Raw genomic sequence first — 25332 nt, 5'->3', positions numbered from 1 at the left:
TAATATTAAGTTCCGTCATTTTTTAGTAAATTGGCAAATATTTCGTACAGTAGCACAAACGCGACAAAAAGACAATGACCAAAACAAAACAAAGTGACAGCTACCTCTGGTATTACGCACACCATTGCAACTGCTCGGAAAGTGTTTTTTTCAGCTGCAAAGTGTAGTCCGGGACGGTATAGTCCTGCCGTAAAAACAAATTCGACATAAGTTTGCAGGCTGGTCCGAACACGACAGGGCACGATTAGGCACGAGCTCGAGATAGTCGGCCAGTTTGTGTATCTCGGCTCACTGGTAACTGAGAACAACGATAGCAGCCGGGAGATTAGATGGCGTATTATCGGAAGAAGTCGTGTCTACTATGGGATTCATAAAAAAACTTCGGTTGCAAAACCCGAGTCCCCACAATAAGACTAGTCATTCTCTACGGGCATGAGACGTGGACAGTGCTCGAGGAGGACTTACGAGCACTCGGAGTTTTTGAACGTCGGGGACTAAAAACCATCTTTGGCGGTTTGCAGGAGAATGAAGTGTTGAGGCGTAGGATGAACCACGAGCTTGCTCGCCTCTTCGAGGAATTCAGTATTCAAAAAGCGGCATACAATTAGAATGCCTGATAGTTACCCTGCAGAATTGGTGTTCACTTCGGATCTGGTAGAAACAAGAAGATGAGGGACACAAAGAACAAGATTAGAAAACCAGATGGAGCATGATCTGCAGAGCACTAGTGGCCCGCGGAATTGGAGGCAGGCAGCCATGGACTAGTAAATTGGTGTACGCTATGCAGGCCATGTCTTAGGACGTACAGCCATTTGCCATCTGTCCTCTCATAAAAGTTACGTATCGCAGTAAAAGAGTTTGATTAAAAAAATGCTCGTATTTTGGAGTAAAATTATAGCCATAATAGATATTATATGTTACACTTATCATGTTTCACCCTCTCCCCTATGTTACAATAGCCGCTCAAGGATACTTCCCCTACCACTAAGAGCGTTACGGTATTTGTGAATGCCGCCTTATCTTGTTCAAACGGCGTTCTTGATCAAATTTTTTTTCGGAAATAGTTCATCAGCTGAGCAGTTCCACAAAAAATGTCCCTGTTTTGATGTTTTTATTAGTCATTTTTAATTTGGCTGAAACTTTGCATAGGCGTTTCTATGGGAAAGAGATCTTATTTGTTGCTTTTTTTTTTCTTAAAAATCATATTTCTTTATGAGAACTATGCCTAAACATTGATGACTGTCCGATCATTCAGGAATTAGGAAAAACATTTTTTTAAATTGTATTTTCACAGAGTTTATTTCTTTTTAGAGGACAAAAGTATTATCTAAAACATTGCCAAAGACTTTATGCCAATAAAATAAACCGTTTTGGTTGTAAAATATTTTAAATCACCATTCTCACCAATGGTCACAAAAAAAATTAAAATTTTTTCAATGCTAAATAATTCTTCTAACTTTATTTTTCGAAAAAGTTTTTTTAGAGTGTTTTCTTTGGAAAGACAAAATTATTATCTACAACTTTGCCAAAGATGTCACACCGATTAAACAAACCGTTTTGGCTCTAAAAATATTTTTATTCATCAATATCTTTCCAACATGGCTTCTAGAAACGTCTATAGGAAAAGTTTCATCCAAATCAAAAAATGGTCGATTAAATGTGTTGCGTGATTTTGTGGAATAAAATCGAAACGATACAAAACATCTTACTCAATTCACCAAATTGTTTCCGAATTCGAGGGCTCCAACAACCTGCAGTCACTTTTTACACGAAACTCACTAGTTTCGTCCTAACTGAAAAAAAAATTCTACATTGGCCGTGATGTCTGACTTCTCTGCAAGAACTCAAATTTTTTTGCAATTTTTTTCAAAATCAACCCACTCTTCCTACTTTTTCTTGTTTGGTATGAAGGATTCATGCCTTACAAGAATCTGGTCCAGCAAATAGTTTTTTTTTGTTTTAAAATAACCGTGCAAAAATAAATTGTGCTATGTTAAGATATTATGTAAATTATTGATCCTTAAATAACACAGATTAGTTTTGCACATTTTTATGCATGGTAAATAATTCATCGCGCTAAAAATGATTCAGATATTCGTTGAAATGAATAACTAATATCTGTACTGGAACTACTAGAAAAATGGTTTTAAAAACTCGTTAACTTCATGATATCACTAAAGAAAGTCCAAAAGAGTGTATTTTCCTTATCAAGCACGTTTTTCATATGATTTTACAATGCACCCCCGGCACGACGTTAATAAGTCAATGCACGATTTGCCATCGCGCGCACGCTGTAGATTAACCGTTTTAAATTACCAGCAAGAAAAAAACAGAATCAATTAAAATCAAATTTTACTATAAAAGGAGATGACTCCATTCCAATTAAGAGGAATGTTTGTGAGATTCGAATAAATAAAACATAAAACCGGTCATCAAAAGTGGCTTGCACACGCCAGCCTCGGAAGCCACTGCTAAAGCACGCTTTTGCGCCGTCGTCAGTGGGGATGATGAAGCTGCTGGATCCATCTCGTCGTTTCCTCCGTTGGATACTCTTGCGGTATCGGTGCAGAATTATAATTAACCACCAACTGCGGTCTGCTAGGTCCCAGATGGAGAGTCTGCGCGCAGAACAGTAGAAACTTGAAGTGCGAATGTGCCATGTGATGTGATACATTCGAGCCGTCACAGAAACTGGTCCTGTCACTGAAGATGCGCATTCAATTGTCATAGCGTCGGGCATGAACCACATTTTGCAGTGACATTTTTACAACACTGTGTCAGACCCGTTTGAAATTGGAAACTGAGCTTACCAGAGGCCTCCAATGCAATGGGCGTTCAAATGAAGATGACAGTACTAAGAAAAATATTTTCAGTTATTCAAAAAAATACACCAAGTCAGAGTTTGAACGTAGGAGTTAAACATCAACAAACTTTCTTCAATGAACTGAAATTATTTTCAGCATACCGGATGTTATTATTTTATTTATGAGTCTGTTTCATTAGGAAAATCACACCTCACTACCTAACTACAGGAAAAACTCCTGGTGGGTTAGTCTGTCGTGAATCGCTGAGTTGCTTCTCACCAATTGATATTTTAGGGCTCAAAATAAACGCTGGTTTTCCCCACGCTTTTCAACCAGCTGACGCATTCAAAAAATGTTCATGCGCACTAATCGCCTTTACTTTCACCCTGCCTTGCGTCTGCTTTTATTTCGCCCAAACAAAATCATCAAATCATTTCGGTAATTCCGCAACCTTCAACTTCTTTTTTTTATGCAAACGTGTTGCTTAGAGCACTACAACAAAAGTATGGCCAACTGATCAGTGGGTTTCAAAGTGAGTTGTTACTGGTTTTAATTTGCATTGAATATAGAGAAAAACACAAAACAAAAACCACAGAAGTTATTGAATTTGATAGGAATGTATTAAATAAACTAGCACACTTTGAGATGGCCATAGCTGAAAAAGAGTAGGCACCTGAATATTATAACATAGTAGGTAGAAGCAGTCTGCTACGATAGAAAGATCGTTTTCCGCAACGCGTTAATCTCCGACCAAGGCCAACTAAAACGCGCTAAAGTAAACAATCGTTCGAAATAAAAAGTTACTTTTTCGTCTACCTACCACACAACTCATCTAACGGCCATCGCCACCTAGCCGAGATCGCGGAAATTTGAAAAGTCGTTAACAGTTCCAAAACATGCGCCGTAGGACGATGACGACAACAACAACGCAAGCTTATTTTGACTCTTCAAACGGTTGTCCGCCAGATGCGCCCTGCTGTCTGGTCCACCGCGAGCCGACCGATGCGAAGCGGCACGCCTCGATAGCCAAAACATGCGCGGTAGACAAATATGGGTGCGTAAAGTACGACGAGCGCTGTTTGCCTAGTAGGTATTTTCGGCACTAAGTCGCTCTCAGCAAGGCCCTCGCTAATATTCATACACGCGAAGCAAAAAATCAACAGTATGTTTAGTATATGTTCGCGAGTCAGTCGTAACGGGATCTGCCGAAAACATCTAAGGGAGAAACTAATGTAATGTTAGACAATTTAATTTGCCACTGTTATAAAATGCCTTATAAAAACACCAACATCTGTAAACAAATTTGAGATAAGTGCAAAATTAATTTGTACTAATAAATAAAATTGTATTCTTAACAGGAGAAGTAGACTGCACTTTCATATGCATCTGAATAGCGATGAACCCATATTATCTTAGAGAAACTAGACACTAGAGAGCCGACACAGAATTCACCAGATATGCTCTCGTGAAAATGTGTCAGAAAATTAAAAAAAAAACAGACATGAATCATCCAAATCAAGAGATAGCGATATACTTTCCTCTACAGAAATATGACAACTAATATTAGTTTGAACTTTGTAGAACACTTGAATGATGTAAAAATTCAGTTGAGTGAGTTTTCACCCAAAAACACATTTTAAGGGGGGACTTCAGTTTAATTCATCATTACTTTGTCAGGTTGAGAGACAGAATTTTTTGATCTTTTGCGAACTTGCTCAAAATGGCGAAAAACCAATAAATGTTCCTTCCAACTTAAATATTTGCAAAACTGTGAAACTTTCTAGAAGAACGCTAGAGAACGCTAAAATCATGCGTTTCATCACAAACACCGACCTCCCACTATTTTTGATTTCGTCACACTATGCGTTTGCCTGAATTTGGAATCATATGAAACGATTGCCATTTTCTGATTAATGTTTAACATCAGCCCGGGTTGAGTCTGGAATACCTGGTCCGAAGTCCTGTCAAATAGCAATTTTTATAGTCCGATTTTATTTCGGACCACACCGGAACGGAGTTATCCGGGTCAGGTAACTAGTGCTTCCGGGGTGTGGTAAAGTCCGGCTAAAATAAATTAAACTGAACATGAAACAAATCACAAGCAGTACATTTATATTATAGATTTCAGCTTGTGTTATGAATAAAAATTCAACATTTAAAAAAAACTAGTTTTGTACCCTTCATTTGTTTAATCCAAGAAATCAAGAAGCAAAAAATACGAACTTCTGAAAAAATAGGAATTGATTCTACAGTTAAACTTGTTTTGCATTGTTCTGTTCCAATCAGACATATAAAACTGGTTTATAAAAATATGAAATTGATGCTTTCATTGAAAATATGTCACTTTTTCAAAATAAACGGCATATTTCCCTTCCAGACGCTGGACCGGATAAACGGAACGGAAACTGTGCGGATCGTTAGTACCACAATGCAAGGTGTTCTAAAGTTTTTTCTAAACAAACGAATATTAACTGATATCGTTAAAATTAAAAAAACCTCCTCCTGCTGTCGATCGGTCCACCCCACACCCCGTTTTTGGAAAAAGTACCATTTTTTGATCTCCCAGATGGTCTCGAGGTACGTGCTGGCCCAACAAGTCAGTCGTCGTAGGTTCGAGTCTCGGCTCGGAAGAGACTGTTAGTGTCAGTAGGATCGTAGTGCTAGCTTCGCAATTGTCCTGTACACTAAACAGTCGGCTGCGAAGTCTGTGTATAAATAAACAGAAGGTCAAGTTCCGAATCGGAATGTAGAACCAAGGCTTTGCTTTTTTTACCATTTTTTGTCAAGAAGCCTTGTTTTCTTGCAGTTATGGCTACAAAAACATAATGTTTAGGAATAAACTCATACATATTTTTGTAAAAAAAAATAATAATTTCAAAACAATTCCATTTTGAATAGCAGTGTTGCCAGATAGGTTGTTTCTGCATTTGAAAAATGATATTGCATTAGTTGGTAAATGCGTATACTTTGATTTCAAATTAAATATTTTTATCATGTTCCTGAAAAAAAATTACACTAAAAACACTTATCATCTCGAGGTATTATGAGCAAAACTCGAGTTACACCTTTTTGAAGAGTAAAATGAGTATATTTTAAAAACAATTCTGAATTTTGCATCGCGTTTCTGAGAAAATTTGTACACAAAATACTTGTTACACAGAGGGACTATGAGCAAAACTCGAGTTACAACATTCTTCCAGTTCTTAACCAATTTTATCCTAAAACCATGTATCAGTATATTTGTAAACATCACGCTTTTGTAGTCATAATAGAGAGAAAACAAGGTAGCATCAAAATTGGGATTTTCGCATAATGACCTCATATGAACAATTCCTCAAATCTGAAATGGTCGTTGACATGTTTGTACTTTTTTGTTGCTCACTTGAGATGGAATGACCCATATATTGATTTATTACAGAGTGGTACTCAAGCTGGGGTACGCGAAAGCCTTCAGAGGGTACGCGAAAGAAAAGTCAGTTATTGCTAACAAAGCAATTTTTCTCCATAATACTTCATTTGTTGTTCAAACTTGCGCCTAAAACACGACTGTAGCAATCAAACAAACCACAACACAACATGATCTACCACTAGTTTCTCCCACTCTGCGAGAAGATTCCAAACCAGGGGGTACAATTGATTTGGAAAATATCGCCGAGGGGTACGCGAACAAAAAAGGGTTGAGAACCGCTGTTTTTTTAGAATACTTCAGACCTTTACAAATGGTTGCCAGGATAAACTTTCAAAAGAAAAGTTTGCAAAGTTGCTTGGTTTAGTAAGGCTTACACACTCACAGAAATTCATTCAGTTCTATTAGAGTGCTACCAGCCCAAGAAAAATTTTACCGCACAGGAAAAAAATGCCGAAAACAATAATGGATAATTCTTAATAAGCTCTCGCGTAACTTTTCAAAAGGTTCTAAGTAACATTGAGAGACTCTCTTTGTTTACTTTCTTTTTGATCAATAACTAAATTATTTTTACATATTTTATGATACTCTTTGCATAGTAATCTAGACAACATTACAATCATTCGATTTGTGGCAAAAAATTGTTAAAAGCTTTTATAATGACGCTGTAATTGGCGACTCAGAGTGAGAGAAGAGAGAATCGCTCATTGTTACTTAGGTCTCTTTGAAGAGTAACGCGAGAATTCTAGTTTATTTGCAACATATCAGAAAAAATTTCACGCGTTGCAAAAATGTACATTTTGACATACACTCCAGTCGTCTATGGCTTTGGCAACAGCATACCAACCATGTCGTTTGCGGAGGCCCCGCAGGTCGTCTTCCATTGGGTCGAGCTATCTTGCTCACTATTTTCACCAGGCTGTCAACCGACATCCTTACGAAATGCTCTGCCCACCGTACGCTTCCGATTTTGGCCGTTTGGACGATGAGTGGTTCTCCTAGCAGCTGGCGCAACCCGTGGTTACATCTTTTATCTGCACTCCACCGCAGCACTTTCCGTTCGAAAACCTTAAGCATGGTCCAAGTTTCATGTCCGTAGGGGACTACCAGGCTGATCAGTATTCTGTTGATCAGCGGTTCTCAACCTTTTTTTGTCCGCGTACCCCTTAGCGATATTTTTTATATCGATCGTACCCACTGGCTCGGCATGTTCTCGAAAAGTGGTAGAGAGTAGTGGTACACACAACTGCATCTCGAGCTCGGCTGAAAAACATCCGAGTTCACTCGGCAAATCGGGATTCAACCGATATTTCAGCAAAAAAATGCCGGTTGCCGAAAGTCGTCAGATCACTTTGCCGAAACTTCGCCGAAAGAAGCCGAATTTATCGTTAAACACTGTTGACGCCGAGGTCAGCAATAACATTACTGACTCCTCGATACAAATTTTACTCATTGCCGTGTTTCGGCAACACAGCTGTCATTCTCATGAACGACTTGCCGCCATTTTTTTAGTGCAAATTTGTGCGTGTTACGGGCGAGCAAACAGGAAGCAGATAAAAATTTGGCTGAAATTTTTCCAAACTACAGGTGTCAACAATCAGACAGCCTAAAAAATGTAGTACAGATTCGTAAAAAGTGGCTGATACTCGAAAAAGTGTAGTTTAAAATCGTGTAAATGCAATATTATTATAATCGTTTTAAGGCAAAGCATTAGACGTAGTTTCAGACTAAATGTTTTGCAGTAGAGCATGGCGACTAAGATAAAGACAAACATTAAAAACTCAATATGAATAAATTTATTTTCTTCCTAGAAATTATCGAGCCTATAATTCATTTCTTGAAAGAAAACTATCGGATTTCCAGCGAAATAATTCTCTGCGGTTGAACTCTTCTAAAAAACGGCTCTATACTGTGCCGGAACATTCAGCTTATATAACTGAAAAAGCGTTAAACTGGTTTGCGGTTCTCAGCTGGATTTGCCGAGAGCACAGTAAATTGTGTACCGCGATTTTCGGCATAAAAGGATATCTGTCAAATATTGGTTTCCCGAGATTCTCGGCGAAAGAGATTCAGCCGAGATGGTTGCCGAGGACTCGGCTGTACAAATCTCGGTAAAAACGATTCTGAGATTCGGCGAAATTTTTAAGTGTGTAGATAGACGTTGTGTTGTGTTGATTGCTACAGTCATGTTTTAAGAGCGAGATTGAACAATAAACAAGTATTATAGAGGAAAATTGCTTTGTCCGCCATTACTGTTTTTTCGTTCGCGAAGGCTTTCCTGAAGGCTTTCGAGTACCCCCAGGGGTACGCGTACCCAGGTTGAGAACCGCTGCTGTAGCTGGTCAACCTCGTGCGGCGCTATTTCCTGTCATGAGGCGTCGACAAATTTCTCTGCTGGTATCATTGTCAGAAGCCACCAGTGATCCCAAGTACACGAACTCGTCTACCACCTCGATTTCATCATCGATAATCTAAATTCGTGGTGGTAGTCCTATTTTCACTGGAATCTCTTCTTCCCATGTACATAGTCTTCGACGCGTTTGTAAATGGGGCGCACGGTTCCTCCCATACACTTCTCCGGTATTACCTCTTCCTCCTAAATCTTGGAAATAACCAAGTGTAGCACCTTATCCAGTGCTTCGTCACTGTGTTACAACAGCTTGCTGGAAAGCTAGTCAGCTCCAGTTACCAACCGATCGATCTTCTTTTAACCTTATGGAGGTTGAGAGTTGCAATTCTTTGATGTCCGCGCGTACATCAAGCCCTACTGTCGATAACGTGATAACGAAGAAGTTATCGTCTGCTACATCCTACTCACTTCCCCACGACCTTGTGTCCATTCGGCCTCGCGTCCGTATGCCTGCCGTCCATTATGCCTAGCGTCCGTATGCCTCGCGTCTGTATGCTTAATGGGGTGTCATCAATGTGAATATCCACATCACCATTTTCGGTCTCAAGCCCCACTTTCTCCCAACGGTTTTGGAGCACAACCATAATGCGCTGACCGCCTTGTTGATTGCAAAGTCAAGATGTACATTTCAGTGTAGCTTGGCATCAAGGATAACTCCTAAGTACTTAGGATAACTCCTAAGTATTTAAAGTTTTTAGATTGAATTTCCTCTTTCTAGTGAAAGGTACGATTACAGCTTTTGTCGGATTATTGCTGAGACCCTCCTTTATACACCAAAACTGGGAGAAAACTTCAGAGCCTCCTGCATTCACTCACGGAAACGCGACGAGAGACAGGACACAACACTTATTGTTCTTACAAAACATAAAAAAGGAATTTGATTTACCTTTTTAGTCGACCGGTTTCGGGCAGCGATCTTGCCCATCAGCTGGACGATGTCCGACTAGTTGCGCATAGTAGTTGTTGTTTTCTATATATCACAATTTCACCACTGTTACAGCTTCGTCAGGTGGAAGAGCGAAGAGAGTATTGGGGGATCATCCTCATTCATTAATGGATTGTCGGCGGTGGTGATGTACATTGATTCCCATGCGTTTAGGTTCGATGTTTTTCGTACATTTTTTAATAATTTTGCATTTTCCCAGTCGATGGCATGGTTTTGAGATATGGTGTGTGCTGCCACGCTCGATTCATTAGCCCGATCGTTGTCAACTGCATTCTTATGCTCTCGCAGTCGCACTTTTAATTTCCGTCGTGTTTGGCCAATGTAAACCGCGGAGCAGTTTTTGCAGGGGATTTGGTAGACACCTGATTTTTCATCCGGGGGTACTTTGTCTTTTGAATTGCACAACAGATCTTTCAAGGTGTTTTCACTTTTGTAAACAGCATAGAAATCATGTTTCTGTAGTACGGATTGGACGGGATTGGTTATTTTTGGGTAAAATGGAAGACTGATTCTATGCTGTTCTTCTTTTTCCGGTTTTAGTGTTGTGCAATTTAGCCTGTGTTTTTTCCGTTGATGTTTTCGGAGAATTTTGTTTACAAAGTCTTTGTCATACCCATTCAACTCAGCAGCTTTATGTATCCTGTTTCTCTCGGTTTCAAAATCTTTTCTGTCCATCGGTATGTTGTATAGGCGGTGTGCCATAGAATGGAATGCTGCTTGCTTCTGGGCGCCGTAATGGTTAGAGTCGGATGTTATGTATCTGTCTGTGGCTGTTGGTTTTCGGTATATTGAGAATTTCAGTGTGTTATCTCCGTTTCTCTTCATCGTCAGATCCAAGAATGGCAGTGACCCATCGGTTTCTTTCTCTACCGTAAACTTTATCGTTCTGTGACGGGAGCTCAACAACTCGAGTGTTTGTATAAGATAGCGTTCTTTCACGACTGCAAAAATATCGTCCACATAGCGTTTCCACACTCGAGGGAAGTATTTCTCGGTCGATAGTGCCACCTCAAAGTCACTCATAAAAAGGTCTGCCAAAAGTGGGGATAACTTGTTGCCCATACTGAGCCTCTCTTCGCTCTTCCACCTGACGAAGCTGTAACAGTGGTGAAATTGTGATATATAGAAAACAACAACTACTATGCGCAACTAGTCGGACATCGTCCAGCTGATGGGCAAGATCGCTGCCCGAAACCGGTCGACTAAAAAGGTAAATCAAATTCCTTTTTTATGTTTTGTAAGAACAATAAGTGTTGTGTCCTGTCTCTCGTCGCGTTTCCGTGAGTGTTATCGGGGTTCTTACGTTGGCACAAACCAATGAATATTGTGATATGAAGGCCTCCTGCATTCTTTCCGAAGCTATGTTGTCGAACTTTCCTCTTACCAAGATGACTATGTCATCTGCAAAGCCCACAACTTCGAAACCTTTTGCTTCTAAGCTTCTCCTCCAGGTTAGGGGCGGCCGATTACCGTTTTCGTGTCAACGTAGGACTCTAAACAGTGCAGGGCACGATGGCCCTCCGGCGAGACACGAAGTTGGTGCGCAGGCTTTACAAACCGCCACCGTAGAACACTCACAAGTAATGAACGGTGAACAATGAAATTCAAGCCTCGAATGTGCAGGTTAAGAACCAAAGGCCTGTTTTTTTATATCAGCTTCATAAACGTGCACAGCCTTCACCTCGGAAGTACCGAAGACGACAAGGGTGAAGTCTATGCGCAGTTGGTACGACCACTGCCCAAAATATGATATCAAGATCGAAATCGGGAATCGCCCAGGTCGACCAGGAGGAAGAATACAAACCGGCGATTGGAAGGTTAATGGTCGGGACTCCTCAGACGTCATCGACGTAAGATCCTAAAGAAGCGCTGACGTCGACTCAGACCACTACCTGGTGATGGCCCATTGTTAACAACATTCGGTACCGACGTCCACCCCGGTTAGATCTCGTGCAACTGAAGCAGCCTAACTTTACCGAAAACTATGCGTATTCGCTCTAAGCTGCGCTGTCGGTAGAGGATCAGCTGGATGAAGCTCCTCTCGAGGACTGTTGGAACATCATCAAAACAGCCATCAACAGCGTAGCGGTGAAGGTCATCGGGCATGTGGAACGAACTCAACGAAACTAGTGGTTTGACGATGAATGTGATGGATGATAAGAACGCTGTGCCGCCCGCGCAGTGCCACTCACCAGAATGTAGAAAGACACAGACACAATAACATGCAGCGATCCCGAATCTTTCGGGAAAAAAAACGCAACCTTGAGGAGGAGGAGTGAGTATGCCGAGCAGAAACAGCTGCATCATTCTGAGGAAACGCGAAAGGTCTACCAGAAACTCAACGCATCCCACAGAGGCTTTGTGCCACGATCCGAAATGTGCTGGGATAAAAATGGTAGTATTCTGACGGACGATCGTAAGTTGACCGAAAAGTGGAGGAAGCACTTCGACGGCAGAGGACCACGGCGGTGAAGATAGCGTTCCTGGTGGTGCGACAAACGTGGAAGACGTGCCAGCCTCAACGATAGGCGAAGTTAAGGATGCCATCAAGCAGGTGAAAAATGACAAATCGGCTCGGAAAGATGGGCTTGGGGCGGAACTTATACGGATGGTCCCAGAAAAGCTGGCCTCCTGTTTGCACCGGCTGATTGCAAAAATTTGGGATACAGAAAATCTACCGGAGGAATGGAAAGATGGGGTTATGATGGTGACAAATTGACCTATCGTGTGATCTCCGTCCTGAATGCCGCCTATAAAGAACGTTCCCAAATCATTTTCAGCTGACTTTCACCGCTAGCCAACAAGGTATGTGGGTTATCGGGTCGGCTTCGTGGAAAAACAGTCTACAACGAACCAAATTTTTTCTCATACGGCAGATCCTTCAGAAAAGTCATGAAAACAGAACCCCTACGTACCACCCATTCATCGATTTCAAAGCCGCGTATGACACTATCGACCGAAAAGAGCTATAGAAGGTCATGGACGAAAACTGCTTTCCGAGGAAGCAGATAAGACTGATAAAGGCTACGGTGGATGGGATGCAGTGGTGTGTGCGAATTTCGGGTAGATTGTCGGGTCCATTCGAATCCCGCATGGGGCTTCGACAGGGTGATGATCGCCCTTGCCTGCTTTACAACATTGTGTTACAGGGTATGATGAATCGAGTGGACATCAACACGCGGGGTACGATTTTCAACAAATCTAGGCAATACGTTCGCTTTGCTGATACATGGACATTGTCGGCAAAACAGTACACCAGTCTAAAACGGGAAGCAGCGAGGATTGGGTTGCAGGAAAATACTGGTATCTAAATACAATGATACCTGCCGTGAAATCCGGAGGCGTATTATCAGCGGAAGTCCTGCCTACTATGGTCTCCACAAGCAATTGCGGTCGAACAGACTAAGCCCCCGTACGAAGTGTAACCTCTACAAAACGCTTATAAGTCCGTTTGTTCACTACGAGCAGGTGACGTGGACAATGCTCGAAGAGGAGCTGCGAGTGCTCGGAGTTTTCGAACAACGGATACTTAAGACGATCTTTGGCGGCGTGCAGAAGAACGGAATATGGAGGCGGAGGATAAACCAGAAGCTCGCGCAACTCTACGGCGAACCCACTCTTCAAGATATATGAAATTGATCCCCAATTCGTTAGCGGTGCCACAGCTCTGATGATAGATAGTCTCTCGATGTCCGCTTTTCTATACCTTCTGTCCCGAGCAGCAATCCTGCATCGCTTAGATTTCGAAAATGTTTGGATTGAGCTCATCATATATGATCCTGTTGTAGCCACATAATGATCTGCAGTTCCAAGTACTAAGTTTCCAATCCTATTCCTTATTTCGTCGCCTAGGTCGGTGCCGCTTGTTTTGTGATGATAATTGCAATGTTTGGTGTTTTACGGGGCGGTTTGTTTGCAGGGTAATGATCCGATTATTTTGAAAATGGTACAAAATGATAATTTTTATCGCCCTTTTGGATGCTTTAACCTCGGTAGTGGACAAATTTGGATGAGTTATAATATGAAAAAACAATTTGCCAATAACTATTATTTTATTTTGATTATAACTTACAAGGATTCTTCCGATGACTACTTTCACATTTTGAAACATTAAACCATCGAAGGAAATTTGTATTCCTGTAAAACTATACATCATTAGAGACAAAATTCTTCAGCCACAAGCAATCATTTCCAACGAGGATCCGTCACTTGAAAATGACACAATACCACAAGAACCTTTTTATCCATTGCAAGCTGTGAAGCCATTCTAGCAGCCGTTACATGCCGTCCGCGCGTTTTATGCTGTTGGATGTTTTCACGAAATCGGCACATGATCAGCCACATCCTGTTTGGGCGGAAAGCATGCGCGCGTGACGCGTGTGCAAAAAGCTTTTAGTTCATCAGTAAAAGGCCGGCCACATGTCCACTCGCAAGTGCAGCATGAATAAATGAAGACAAACAGCATCCAGTCCATCACATCAGTAAACATAACGTTGTGCGTGCTGATGTTCATTGATAAATTTCTATGTTGCGGCGATGTCATCGGTGTGGCATTGACGAGAGCGAGGATGTGCTGTGCTGTGGCCTGTGTAGCGCCAAATGGTAAATAAACAGGTTGACAGCCGTGAAGCTGGCCATCGGTTATCTGCTTCTGAACCTTAGGAGGTTTCTGTGTTTTTTCTTCTTATTTTTCAAACGGTGTCATCTTACTGTCATTTAGTGATTCATGTCAGGACTTTTGTATTTGTTAATGAAAAGCAACTTGACAGTGCACATCATGCGGTAGCGTGCTTTTAGTGGCGCATTTCTGCACAACTTGTTTCGTTTTTTTGTTATTTTTCACAATTCTAGAAGACAAGTTTTGTGTAAACTTGCTGGAACCGCCATGCTACTGAAGCTTCGGACTTCAGTTCTTGAGGCACTCGCTGATGGAATTGGTGATTGCTCGTTGAATTCGTGATGAAAGCAATGTTTTCTCCAAGTTTTAAAATAGGTATTTGGAAAAAAAAAGAAACGAAATCGCACTTAAAAATTTGGTGACCAAAACAGTATATTTGACCTGAGCTTTCTATAGCACAGATTAAGGTGAAACGGTATCGAATCCACAAACGGTCGACTTCGAGCCACCACTTCGAATTTACGGAAGCACAAGACTCATCAGAATAAAAACAGTTCAGATTTCAGCTTTTGCAGAACAATTTTACTTCTTTTATGTTTTTTTTAACGTTCATGTTCAATTAGGAACCGGAAAATCAACAGGTTAAATGACAAAACTCCGATTCTGAAATTTGTTGCCCTATGCTTGATAATGTGTTCATATACTGAATTGTCCATTATATCTCCAGTTGGTGTAGCATTCATGCCCAACTCTGTGCCGATTTTTCTTTTCAGTAAACAATCCAAAATGCAAACCTGATTTTCTTTTTTTTGCTCACGTAGTCATTCAATTTTTGCGCTGTTACATATGCAACAGGTTTATCATGCATTCAAAATTCAAACGCAAAATGTTAAAACAAAACTATTTATAACATTTATATTCATTTGCTTTGGAATCCCCCTCGGTGTTTGTTTGTAGTTAAAATGTCAGCTCAGTTTGTGAGCGGCATTCGTTAACTGGGTTGTGCTTTGAGCCCAGTTAAAGAACGAAAATTGTACATATAATTTAATTAGTTCCTGCTTATGTTTTTACCAACATTCTCATTAAAAACGTTATTTCTTCTGCATCAAAGACGAGGTATTTGAACTACCAACCATCCTTGTGTCCCCCGGCTGCCCGACTATTGGGTAGACCGAAAACTTCTTGTCGATTGTATAGGGACACTGAATAATGGACCAGCAGACACACTGTCTAGCATAGACGAAAAATCTCTCGCCATAAGCCACTCGCCACTAAGCTGGGATGGTCCCTCCTGACAGTTTCGTTAACAATGAGAACAATACATAAAACATAAACTTTCGCATGCCGCCGCATCCAGTGTCAGCGGTTCCTTACTGCCGCCACATGTTGGATGACTCGTTGAATGGAGATAAATTATGAGCTTATTAGTGCTGCTGCCTTTCTGATGTGTGCTCGGTTATTTGTTCGGAGTGGACGGCATGCAAAAGAAACGAGAAGCTTATGCTTCACCAGCGATCGGACCTACATTTGGGCTGGTTCCGACGAAACCACCGAGTGTACAATAGTTTCAAGTTCATAATAATCCCAACATTTTATTTTGAGATGCTCAAATTGCGATCAGATTACAAAAGAAATTATTCCCTCTTCGTTCTTGGCGACTTGATTGCAAATTCATAATCATTTTCTTGTTTTTTTTTTCCAAAAAGTATCAATTTTTGAGCACCGTTTCAAACAGAGTATTGTTAAAAGTCGGTCGTCCATAAAGAAGCTGTGGGATGATCGGGTGTTAAATACCCATAGTGAAGAGATGCTGTGCGATAACAATGGGTGACCTAATAAGGGAAATCTGAGGCTCTGCTTTGCGAGGTACTCTGTGATTGGCAGCGGACGACGCAAAGGAGCGACCTTCGAGCGGTCAGTAGAGTCAGAGGTTAAAAATTTTGCCAGACAGCTTGACTCCATCCCGCCAGCAATCGACGTTTTTTTGAAGGCTGCCTGGCCGATGCACCATTTGTTGTTGTCCAGATGTATAGTTAAAGCTGCAGTATAATCCTGTCGATAAAATTCTCCTCCTGTGAAAGTTTCTCGGAGAACTGAGGGTAATTTGAGATCCATCAAGATATGTGAATTTTTGTTTCGACTCGGGTCCGAGTTTCATCGATGACGGCAAAAGCTTTTTTTGTGTCTTCCCAGGAATCGACAATGTTTGCACTGTTGCTTGGAGAAAAGATCGTTTTCTAGGAATACAATGTCGGTTGATTGTCGGCTGCCATATGTACCTACCTACTGTGCGAACATGTGTCGGGGAGTGGGATTCGAATGAGGCTGCCATGGACCGATTCGATGATTGCTCTTTTGTGATCGCCCTACTTGATGTGGGCTGATGGCTGATGGTTGGCTGCAACGCGCCGGGAATCCTTCTTGAGCTGAGGCTGAGATGAGGCGTGAAGAGGCTTTTAATGGGAAAAACAAATATTTGAAGAAAACAATGCGATGTTGCAGGCTTTGCACATTGCTCCGTTGGCGGTATGATGAACGGGAAGTATCTATCAATTCGATCGCTGAGAAGCTGAGTAATTCAAAGTGGCATGGAATTCCGGGAATTTTGTGCTGACTTGAACGTCTGAGCAGGTTTCTATTTCTATGATCGATTAGATGTCGTCTGGTGCAGTCTTCGTAGTCCGAAAACAAATAATTAGAGGCCATTAGAGTCGGGGATGTAACGAATGTATCATCAAGAAAGTAGGTTAAAAATCTTAATGGACAATCTGTGGTTGCGACGCCACACGGATAATTACGCCACACGGATAATTACTCAAGTGTCACATGCACTTGATAATACACGACGACGTGAAAAGCATTCAGAGCAATTGAGTTTCGCTAGCAGTTAGACGGGCCCGTTTAAATTAACACTTCTTGCAGCATGCGACTACACTGCAGACCTGCTGCAGTTGACGACGATGATGACGATAGCGACGAACGAAGACTGCCGCAGCACAGGGCAATTCATGTCTTCTTCACTTCCGAATTATTTATTACACCCGGTGCTAATGGAAGTCGGTACATCTCCACCCGGACAGCAGCAGGCAGCAGTGCAGCAGCACCGCGCGGATTTTCTCCAACTTGAGTGTTGGAATTCCGTCCGAACATCATCATACGGTGATCGATCGGAGATCACTGAAACCAGACTGCATTGAAGCAATACCACTCTGGAACCATACATACAGGCACAGCCAGCAACGCCGGTTCCGAAAGGGAAAGTTGTTAAGTGAAATTAATCTGTAATCAGGGAAAATTTATTGGTTATTTAGCCTGACTGAAATGTATTTGATCAAACAATTAATAAATTACCATGTCACTCAGATGGGGCATATGGTACTTTCGACACGAGAGTAAGTCAAAAAAAAAAAATGTTTCGGATCACCGTGAGCAGGAAATAGACTATAGCAGCCCAACTGTAGCATTAGATAACCACTAGGTTGTTGACAACTAGTTATCGAACAGACGCGATGATATGTGAACCATGTTCGCAACTAGTGCCTTGCGAATGTTTTTTCGAACAATAGAAAAAATATTTTTGCCTACGATTTTCATTTTCTTGGTTGCTCATGAAATTGCATACAAAAAAAAATTTGTAAATTACGGGGTCAAGTTTCGAGCTATTTTTATAACCCCTAATTTGCAAAAAAAAACGTTATTATAAATAAATTTATAAATTATTTTCTGATGCAACATTCAGTTCAACCAATTTGTTTAGAACTCTATTATCAGATCAAATGTAATAAGTAGTGTTTGGAGTTTGCTTGTAATTCGAGTATTTTGTAATAATTTTTCAATAAATTGTTTTGTGTGACCAATCACAAATGGTGACTGCTCAACACTATTAGAAACGTGTAATTAGAATTGTTAGGATTTGCTTGCTTTCGAAATTAAGGCTAATCATTTAGGGGGTTCTGAATATTTTGTTCAGAAAAGCGAAGTCAACTGACTGACTTAATTACTGATTTATTGACTATAAAAAATCAGAGTAATTGAGGATTGGAACGATTTTTGTGAAAATTTGGCGATAATTTTATTTGACACTAGCTGACCTGGCAAACTTCGTCCCGCCTATTCCTAGGCCTAGGAGTTGCCATCTTACAATTCAAAATGGTGCCTGAGGTCAATTTCAAGCTCATTGCATCATTATGATTCCGGAGATACTTATATTGTATAATAGTTGGTTATTTTAGGCTGTCTCACAAACCGGAAGTCGCCATCTTGAATTTCAAAATGACATTTGGAGACAATTTCTGGCCTTTGAGCGTCATTCTGGTTGAACAAACACCCACATTAAGTGTTGTTCGGTCATTTTCGGCTGTTTCGCAGGAACCGGAAGTCGCAATCTTAGATTCAAAGTGGTGTCTGTGGTCAATTTGAGCTGCTGTGTATCATTCTGGTTCCGGAGATATTCATATTGGATGGTATTTGGTCACTTTTCGCTGTTTTTCAGAAACCAGAAGTCGCCATCTTGGATTTCAAAATGGCATTTCGATACATTTTCTGGCCTCTGGGCGCCATCCTGGTTTTGGAAACATCAATATTAGAAACCGGAAGTTTCTATCTTAAATTTAAAAATGGCGTCTGGAGTCGAGTTTTGGCTCCTTAGCAGCTGTTTTCTAGGAAACCTGGTTGAAATATCTGTTTAATTTGTACGGGAGACCTCACTCTCCTGCCAGAGTTAGGAGAAGTGTCAAACAACCATAGAAATTTGTGTTTGATTTGTATAAGAGCCCTTCCTTTTAGAAGTGAAAAGGGGGTCTAACCACCATTAAAATATTTTTTGCTCCATTAAAAACCTCAACATGCCAAATTTAATTACATTTATTTGATTAGTTCTTGAGCTGTGAAGAAATTTTTCCAAGTCTATATGGTTCAGACACAGACAGACAGACAGACAGACAGACAGACAGACAGACAGACAGACAGACAGACAGACAGACAGACAGACAGACAGACAGACAGACAGACAGACAGACAGACAGACAGACAGACAGACAGACAGACAGACAGACAGACAGACAGACAGACAGACAGACAGACAGACAGACAGACAGACAGACAGACAGACAGACAGACAGACAGACAGACAGACAGACAGACAGACAGACAGACAGACAGACAGACAGACAGACAGACAGACAGACAGACAGACAGACAGACAGACAGACAGACAGACAGACAGACAGACAGACAGACAGACAGACAGACAGACAGACAGACAGACAGACAGACAGACAGACAGACAGACAGACAGACAGACAGACAGACAGACAGACAGACAGACAGACAGACAGACAGACAGACAGACAGACAGACAGACAGACAGACAGACAGACAGACAGACAGACAGACAGACAGACAGACAGACAGACAGACAGACAGACAGACAGACAGACAGACAGACAGACAGACAGACAGACAGACAGACAGACAGACAGACAGACAGACAGACAGACAGACAGACAGACAGACAGACAGACAGACAGACAGACAGACAGACAGACAGACAGACAGACAGACAGACAGACAGACAGACAGACAGACAGACAGACAGACAGACAGACAGACAGACAGACAGACAGACAGACAGACAGACAGACAGACAGACAGACAGACAGACAGACAGACAGACAGACAGACAGACAGACAGACAGACAGACAGACAGACAGACAGACAGACAGACAGACAGACAGACAGACAGACAGACAGACAGACAGACAGACAGACAGACAGACAGACAGACAGACAGACAGACAGACAGACAGACAGACAGACAGACAGACAGACAGACAGACAGACAGACAGACAGACAGACAGACAGACAGACAGACAGACAGACAGACAGACAGACAGACAGACAGACAGACAGACAGACAGACAGACAGACAGACAGACAGACAGACAGACAGACAGACAGACAGACAGACAGACAGACAGACAGACAGACAGACAGACAGACAGACAGACAGACAGACAGACAGACAGACAGACAGACAGACAGACAGACAGACAGACAGACAGACAGACAGACAGACAGACAGACAGACAGACAGACAGACAGACAGACAGACAGACAGACAGACAGACAGACAGACAGACAGACAGACAGACAGACAGACTGAACTGCATTTTTATATGTATAGTTAGATAGATAAAATAGGTCGACTTCGAATTGGTGTATTACTGTTAAAAATGCATTTTTAAACCCTGAAATGCTACATTTGGAAGTTGAGTGTATATACAATGGTTGCCATGATGAAATTTCCATCGTTTGGCCTCCAGTTTCTAAAATAACGTCCAAGCAAGAGGAGCAGCATGCTAAAATTTCTCTCACGCAGCAAGAGAATTCGACGTTCTTGCATGCCAAATTGGCAAAATTACTGAACGTGGCCAAATCTACCTTGCAAAATGTTTCAAAAGGGTTCGGCGAGCGTATGTCGACACCAGGAAAGCCTAGGAGTGGCGGCAATCGTAATAGGCAGAATCCGATCCTCCCCATTCGGGACGTCATTGGCAAAGTCAATGTCTCCCATACTACTGTGCAGCGGGTCAAGAAATGAGCTGCGTTGCCGATGTTGAACAAGATGAAGGCAATTACAAACAAAACACGTCGACAAAGCAGCGGTCGCAAAACCCGTATACGAATCTGCTAACAAAATTCAGTTGTGTGGTCATGAAGTTCTTTTAATTCTTTCTTCGTTTTACTTATCAATTCCTTTTCAGTTTTCTCGACTGAATTGTTGAAGTAGATTTTACACTTCAGATAAACTCAGAAATTCTCGATTGAACGCAGTTGGGGGACGTTGGGTGGGTTCGCCAACTTATGTCCTACATCCATGTCGCTCCCCAAACAATCGCTCCGAGTAGTAGGTCGACACCAGATCCGGCCAGAACACCGCGTCTTCGCCCTTATGGAATTTTTTGATGAACGACGCAACTTCCGCCAGGCTTTTTGTACTATCAGTTTCACTGCCAGTTCTGAGCGAAAGAATAGCAGTTTTTACATCCAATTTCTTGCTGATTTTCAGCCACAGCAGCACCTTCTTGGGGAACTTGGTGTGTGAAATGAACTTCATTTTGGATCTCACTTCTTTTGTGGGGGAAGTGCCCTGCCAGTCGTTGCCGGGAAAATCCACTTGACTATCTCATTTAGCCGCTGCCGTTGCGTCATTGACTGCAGCTCCAAGACTAGTGGATGGGCCTACAGTTTCCTGGCATGAATTTCCATGTTCGGCCCGGTACTTTTTCACTGTTTGGCCGGTTGCACCGGCTAAGCGCACGCAGCGATGTAGCCACTTTTCTCTCGGTCATTTAGAATCTTTCATTGTCTCGGCCAACAAACGGCATTTGCCTCTACGGCCAATTTGATAGGTAACTTTAACGTCGGATACAAACGACAGAAGTTGTTTTTTAAATGGGTATTAAATTCGGAAGAAATAATTACCACAAAAAGCGAAACTTTCTCCCCTTTGTCCCGTTAATATTTGTTTCTAGCCTTAAAGCCGTGGTCCCCCATAATCCTCACGGAGTGTACCAACATTTTATGAAGCGTGGCAGCAATGGAATACCACTGGTATAGGTCCACGTACATATCAAATGACACTTTGCAAAGCTTATCGAAGTTCGCTATATTTACTTAAACTTTGTAGTCTATATAATAATTATTATAATCACAGCCAGGTTCTTAACACTTTTTCGTTGAAACCGAGTGCCAATGCAAGTTTCTTTAGTTGTTCTTCAGTTTTTTTGGTGCATCCCCGAAAAGTTACTTGAACACAGTTTCTTAATCTAAATTCAAATTGACGTTTGAAAAAACGTTTCTGTACCCACCCTATTTGCTTTGGAAAAAGTCGATAATACTCGATAAAATTGAGGGATAATGGTAGTTAAGTCAGCAAACCAGTACAAATTTCACACTGTTTCTCAAATAATTTCAAGTCAAATTGAATACTTATTCATTTAAATTATGCGCGATGTTTTGGGAAAGCTCAAGCCAAAATGTGGTAAATGTGTTTCTGAAAAGTTGGTAATGAAACCTAGCAAGGAGTTTAAAACCAACTTTCAATAGCTGAAAAAGATTGTTTTAGTATGGATATAAGCGATACATGTTTTCCAGACAGCTATACTTACATTTTCTTGGCACACAGTAAAATTATGCAAAGCGCTGCTGCTTCGCTAAGGACCGCGTCCGGTGTAGTGCGACTTCGATGTTGCCTGTCTTACGTCGCGATAATTTACGGCTCACAAAACACTTTCCGACACTTGATCGCATCCAAACGGCCTTGGACGACTTGCAGCTTGGACTACAACACTTGGTGATACAGTATAGAGACTTCGGATAAAACGCCCACGTACCGCTCTCAGGTGGTCTCGCGCGTTACACAACAACAACCGCAACCGACCACCGAAATGGCCTCGATTCTCTATGCATCGAACCAACACTAGTGCAGAGCCTGCAGGCAATTTCGATGCCACAAACACGCACACAAAGACTACAGCACTGCCTTCTCAGGATTATAATCAACGCGATTAGGGAGGTGACACTGGTTAAGACACGACAAAGCTTGCAAGTTATCATTACCACAAATCGCGAATCGAAGTAAAAATATACTTAATCTGTATTTCCGACAATCTCGATACCAACCAATCTCTAAAGTGCACAGTTGAAAATAATAGAATTGTTGATTTCTTTTTTTCAGTTGCGTTCTTGTTAGTTAGGTTTTTGTTTTGTTTCTTTCGCTTAGTTTTGTAAATAAATTTCAATATTATTGATTTGATACAACAGTTCTTCTTTCTTCCAGCAATGTTGTTTTATTTTCCGCTTATATTTTATCTTGTCAAACATTCCTCTACGAAGCTCGACTGTCGCAAAGTATGTTGTGAAGCTTAAAAACGCACTGCGCCAATCACATTTCTTTTTTCGTTTATTCTTCCACTTGTCGATACGCTTTGGATCTTTAAAACCCACGTCCCTGGACCTCGGTTCCCGGTTATTTAGGATTCCAAAACACACTTTTCTAGACCCCTAGGAGGACCACTAACGCCACACTTAATCGTTGTATCTTTCTCCACACACGCATGAACGTATGCACGTACACACACACACACACCGAAACGAGCCGACATGAGCGCGCACGGAACGAACTGCGCGAATTGAATTTGTAACAATTTTCCTTTCCCTGGGTTTCGTTTGTTTTTTTGTTGCGCTTTTTCTTTTCCCCCCTTCCGCAACTACTTCTACCAGCAACTTATTGATTATCTGTCACTCTTCTTTTAAACGTCGCTTATCGCGATTTCAATTCGACTTTTGATGATAACATATCTTCTCTTTTGTACAAGGTGCACGGTTTCCTTTGGATCTTGTTTCGCCAGTCCGGAGGAGCGGCGTGTGCAAAGAATTGCTGGCAAGTCCACATAGGAGATGAAATAAAACTTGTACCGTTTCCGGAGTTTTGTTTCTTCGATTGACTCTTTGAACACACAGTTTCAATACAGGTTACAGAGAAGCGTAGAAAAAAACGAAACTTGTAAAACTTGAACGCGGATTTATACCCTAGTTACAGGTTTCGTTTACAACGTTCACTTGATTTCAACCGTTCAATCGCTTATTTATAAGATTCAAATCTTTGCTAGCGTATGATAATTTCTGCTTCTGTGCGCTAGCGTATGAGTTTAAATTTTTTTCTTGCAATAAAAAACACTCACGAATTAAACAACCGAAGAATTTGCTCGTTGGTAATTATCGATCCGAAATCCACTTGGAGAATGTCCGAGTCCGAGTGCGAAGCGAGTATCGCAGGTCTCCATAGGTGAATTAAAAGCTGCTCGACAGCTAAACCACAACTACACATCGGGGACCACGACAACGATGACGGCCTAGCGACTGGTTGCGGGAAGGCTCTCGCTACTGGCTTGTGTGGTTTCGTTAGAGCCTTGGGTCTGATGTTGGTGGACCTGTTCGGAGATGAGATGCTGTTATGTCTACGACGCTCAACTCTCTACTGGTTAAATCTATCTCCGATTATTTTAAAATTCTCCACCTCGCGGCACCACACCAGCAGTGGCCCCCATTCCCCACAACCGCGATGGCCTCTATCGGGTCCCAACAGGTATCGAGTTGATCTGCAAGAGGCGCTGACGCTGAGGCTGTAACTACATACATATATCTGCTGCCTACCACTTGACTACTGTTGCGGTGTGACTGCTTGCCAATCTGCCTCCCTGCCCGTTTCAGCCGCCGAGTGCCAGTAGCCTACCAACCTGCCAGCTGCGACAACGCGCAAACCGAGCTTGAACTTAGCCGGTTTGCTAACCCTTTCGGGAATGGCTGCTTCGCTGGTGTGGTAAAACTATTGAAATAATTAAAAACTGTTGCTAGTCTTGCGACAACATGCTTTCAAATAACCAGTAAGTAGGGAAATGGTGTTTATTCAAGATCGCTGCAAGAAAATGCTTAATTTATCTGATTAGAGATGAGATCATGCGTACGATATAGATGAAGTTGCACGTAACTTACAGTGCATTAAACTTTTTATTTTACTTTGTTGCGATTTTTGATTTAGACTCAGAGAGAAAAGACTATAAAACTTGGGAATGCTGAGTTGAAATAATAATTTAATAGCTGAAGAATCGAAATTGAACGCAAAAATATCAATAATTTTAAAATATAAAATAACAATTCCTGCCAATTTTATTGATTGAATGCTTATTCATAACGTTTTCATCCCGAAAACTATCAGGACTTGATTATGATTAGAAACTGTTCTCTATATAAATCAGAATAGATAACGATCCAGAACAATGAAAGAGAACCTCTGACCAGAGAGTTTCGATTACCCCAGAATTGTAAAAGGTTTGAATTTCTTAGAAGAGCTAATTTTTGTGCATTACTGAAATTCATGTTTTTATATGTAAACTGTACATTTGAACCGCTAAACTTTTCATTTCCTTTATTTCTGCCTTTTTGCCTTTCTCCTAGAAAGGTTTAGCAATCACTTGCAAAACCGAAAGTATAAAAGTGCTCCAAAGGGCTGAATGGCATATATCACTCGACTCAGCTCGACGAGCTGAGCATTTTCTGTATGTATGTATGTGTGTATGTGTGT

At 41.4% G+C, this 25332-nt stretch overlaps 2 protein-coding genes across 2 annotated transcripts in view; both read right to left on the bottom strand.

Annotated features, from left to right (window-relative positions):
- LOC129727306 (protein decapentaplegic) overlaps positions 1-24209 on the bottom strand; it is a 100722-nt gene extending 76513 nt beyond the window's left edge. Inside the window, exon 1 of the mRNA XM_055685015.1 lies at positions 22358-24209. The gene's annotated coding sequence lies outside the window, so the exon portion shown is untranslated. The remainder of the gene's footprint in view (positions 1-22357) is intronic.
- Positions 9615-10628, bottom strand: LOC129728458 (uncharacterized). The gene has a single exon (XM_055686903.1). The coding sequence runs from the start codon at positions 10626-10628 to the stop codon at positions 9615-9617; it is 1014 nt and encodes a 337-aa protein (XP_055542878.1).
- Positions 24210-25332: the final 1123 nt, after the last annotated feature.

Source organism: Wyeomyia smithii, chromosome 3 (assembly GCF_029784165.1).
Source record: "Wyeomyia smithii strain HCP4-BCI-WySm-NY-G18 chromosome 3, ASM2978416v1, whole genome shotgun sequence".
NCBI lineage: Eukaryota > Metazoa > Arthropoda > Insecta > Diptera > Culicidae > Wyeomyia > Wyeomyia smithii.
The sequence above is the reverse complement of the archived record's forward strand: the minus strand, read 5'-3'. Positions and strand labels throughout refer to the sequence as shown.

What these genes read in the sequence shown, in the direction of transcription:
- LOC129728458 (XM_055686903.1), bottom strand. Translation starts at nt 10,628, where the DNA reads ATGGGCAACAAGTTATCCCCACTTTTGGCAGACCTTTTTATGAGTGAC.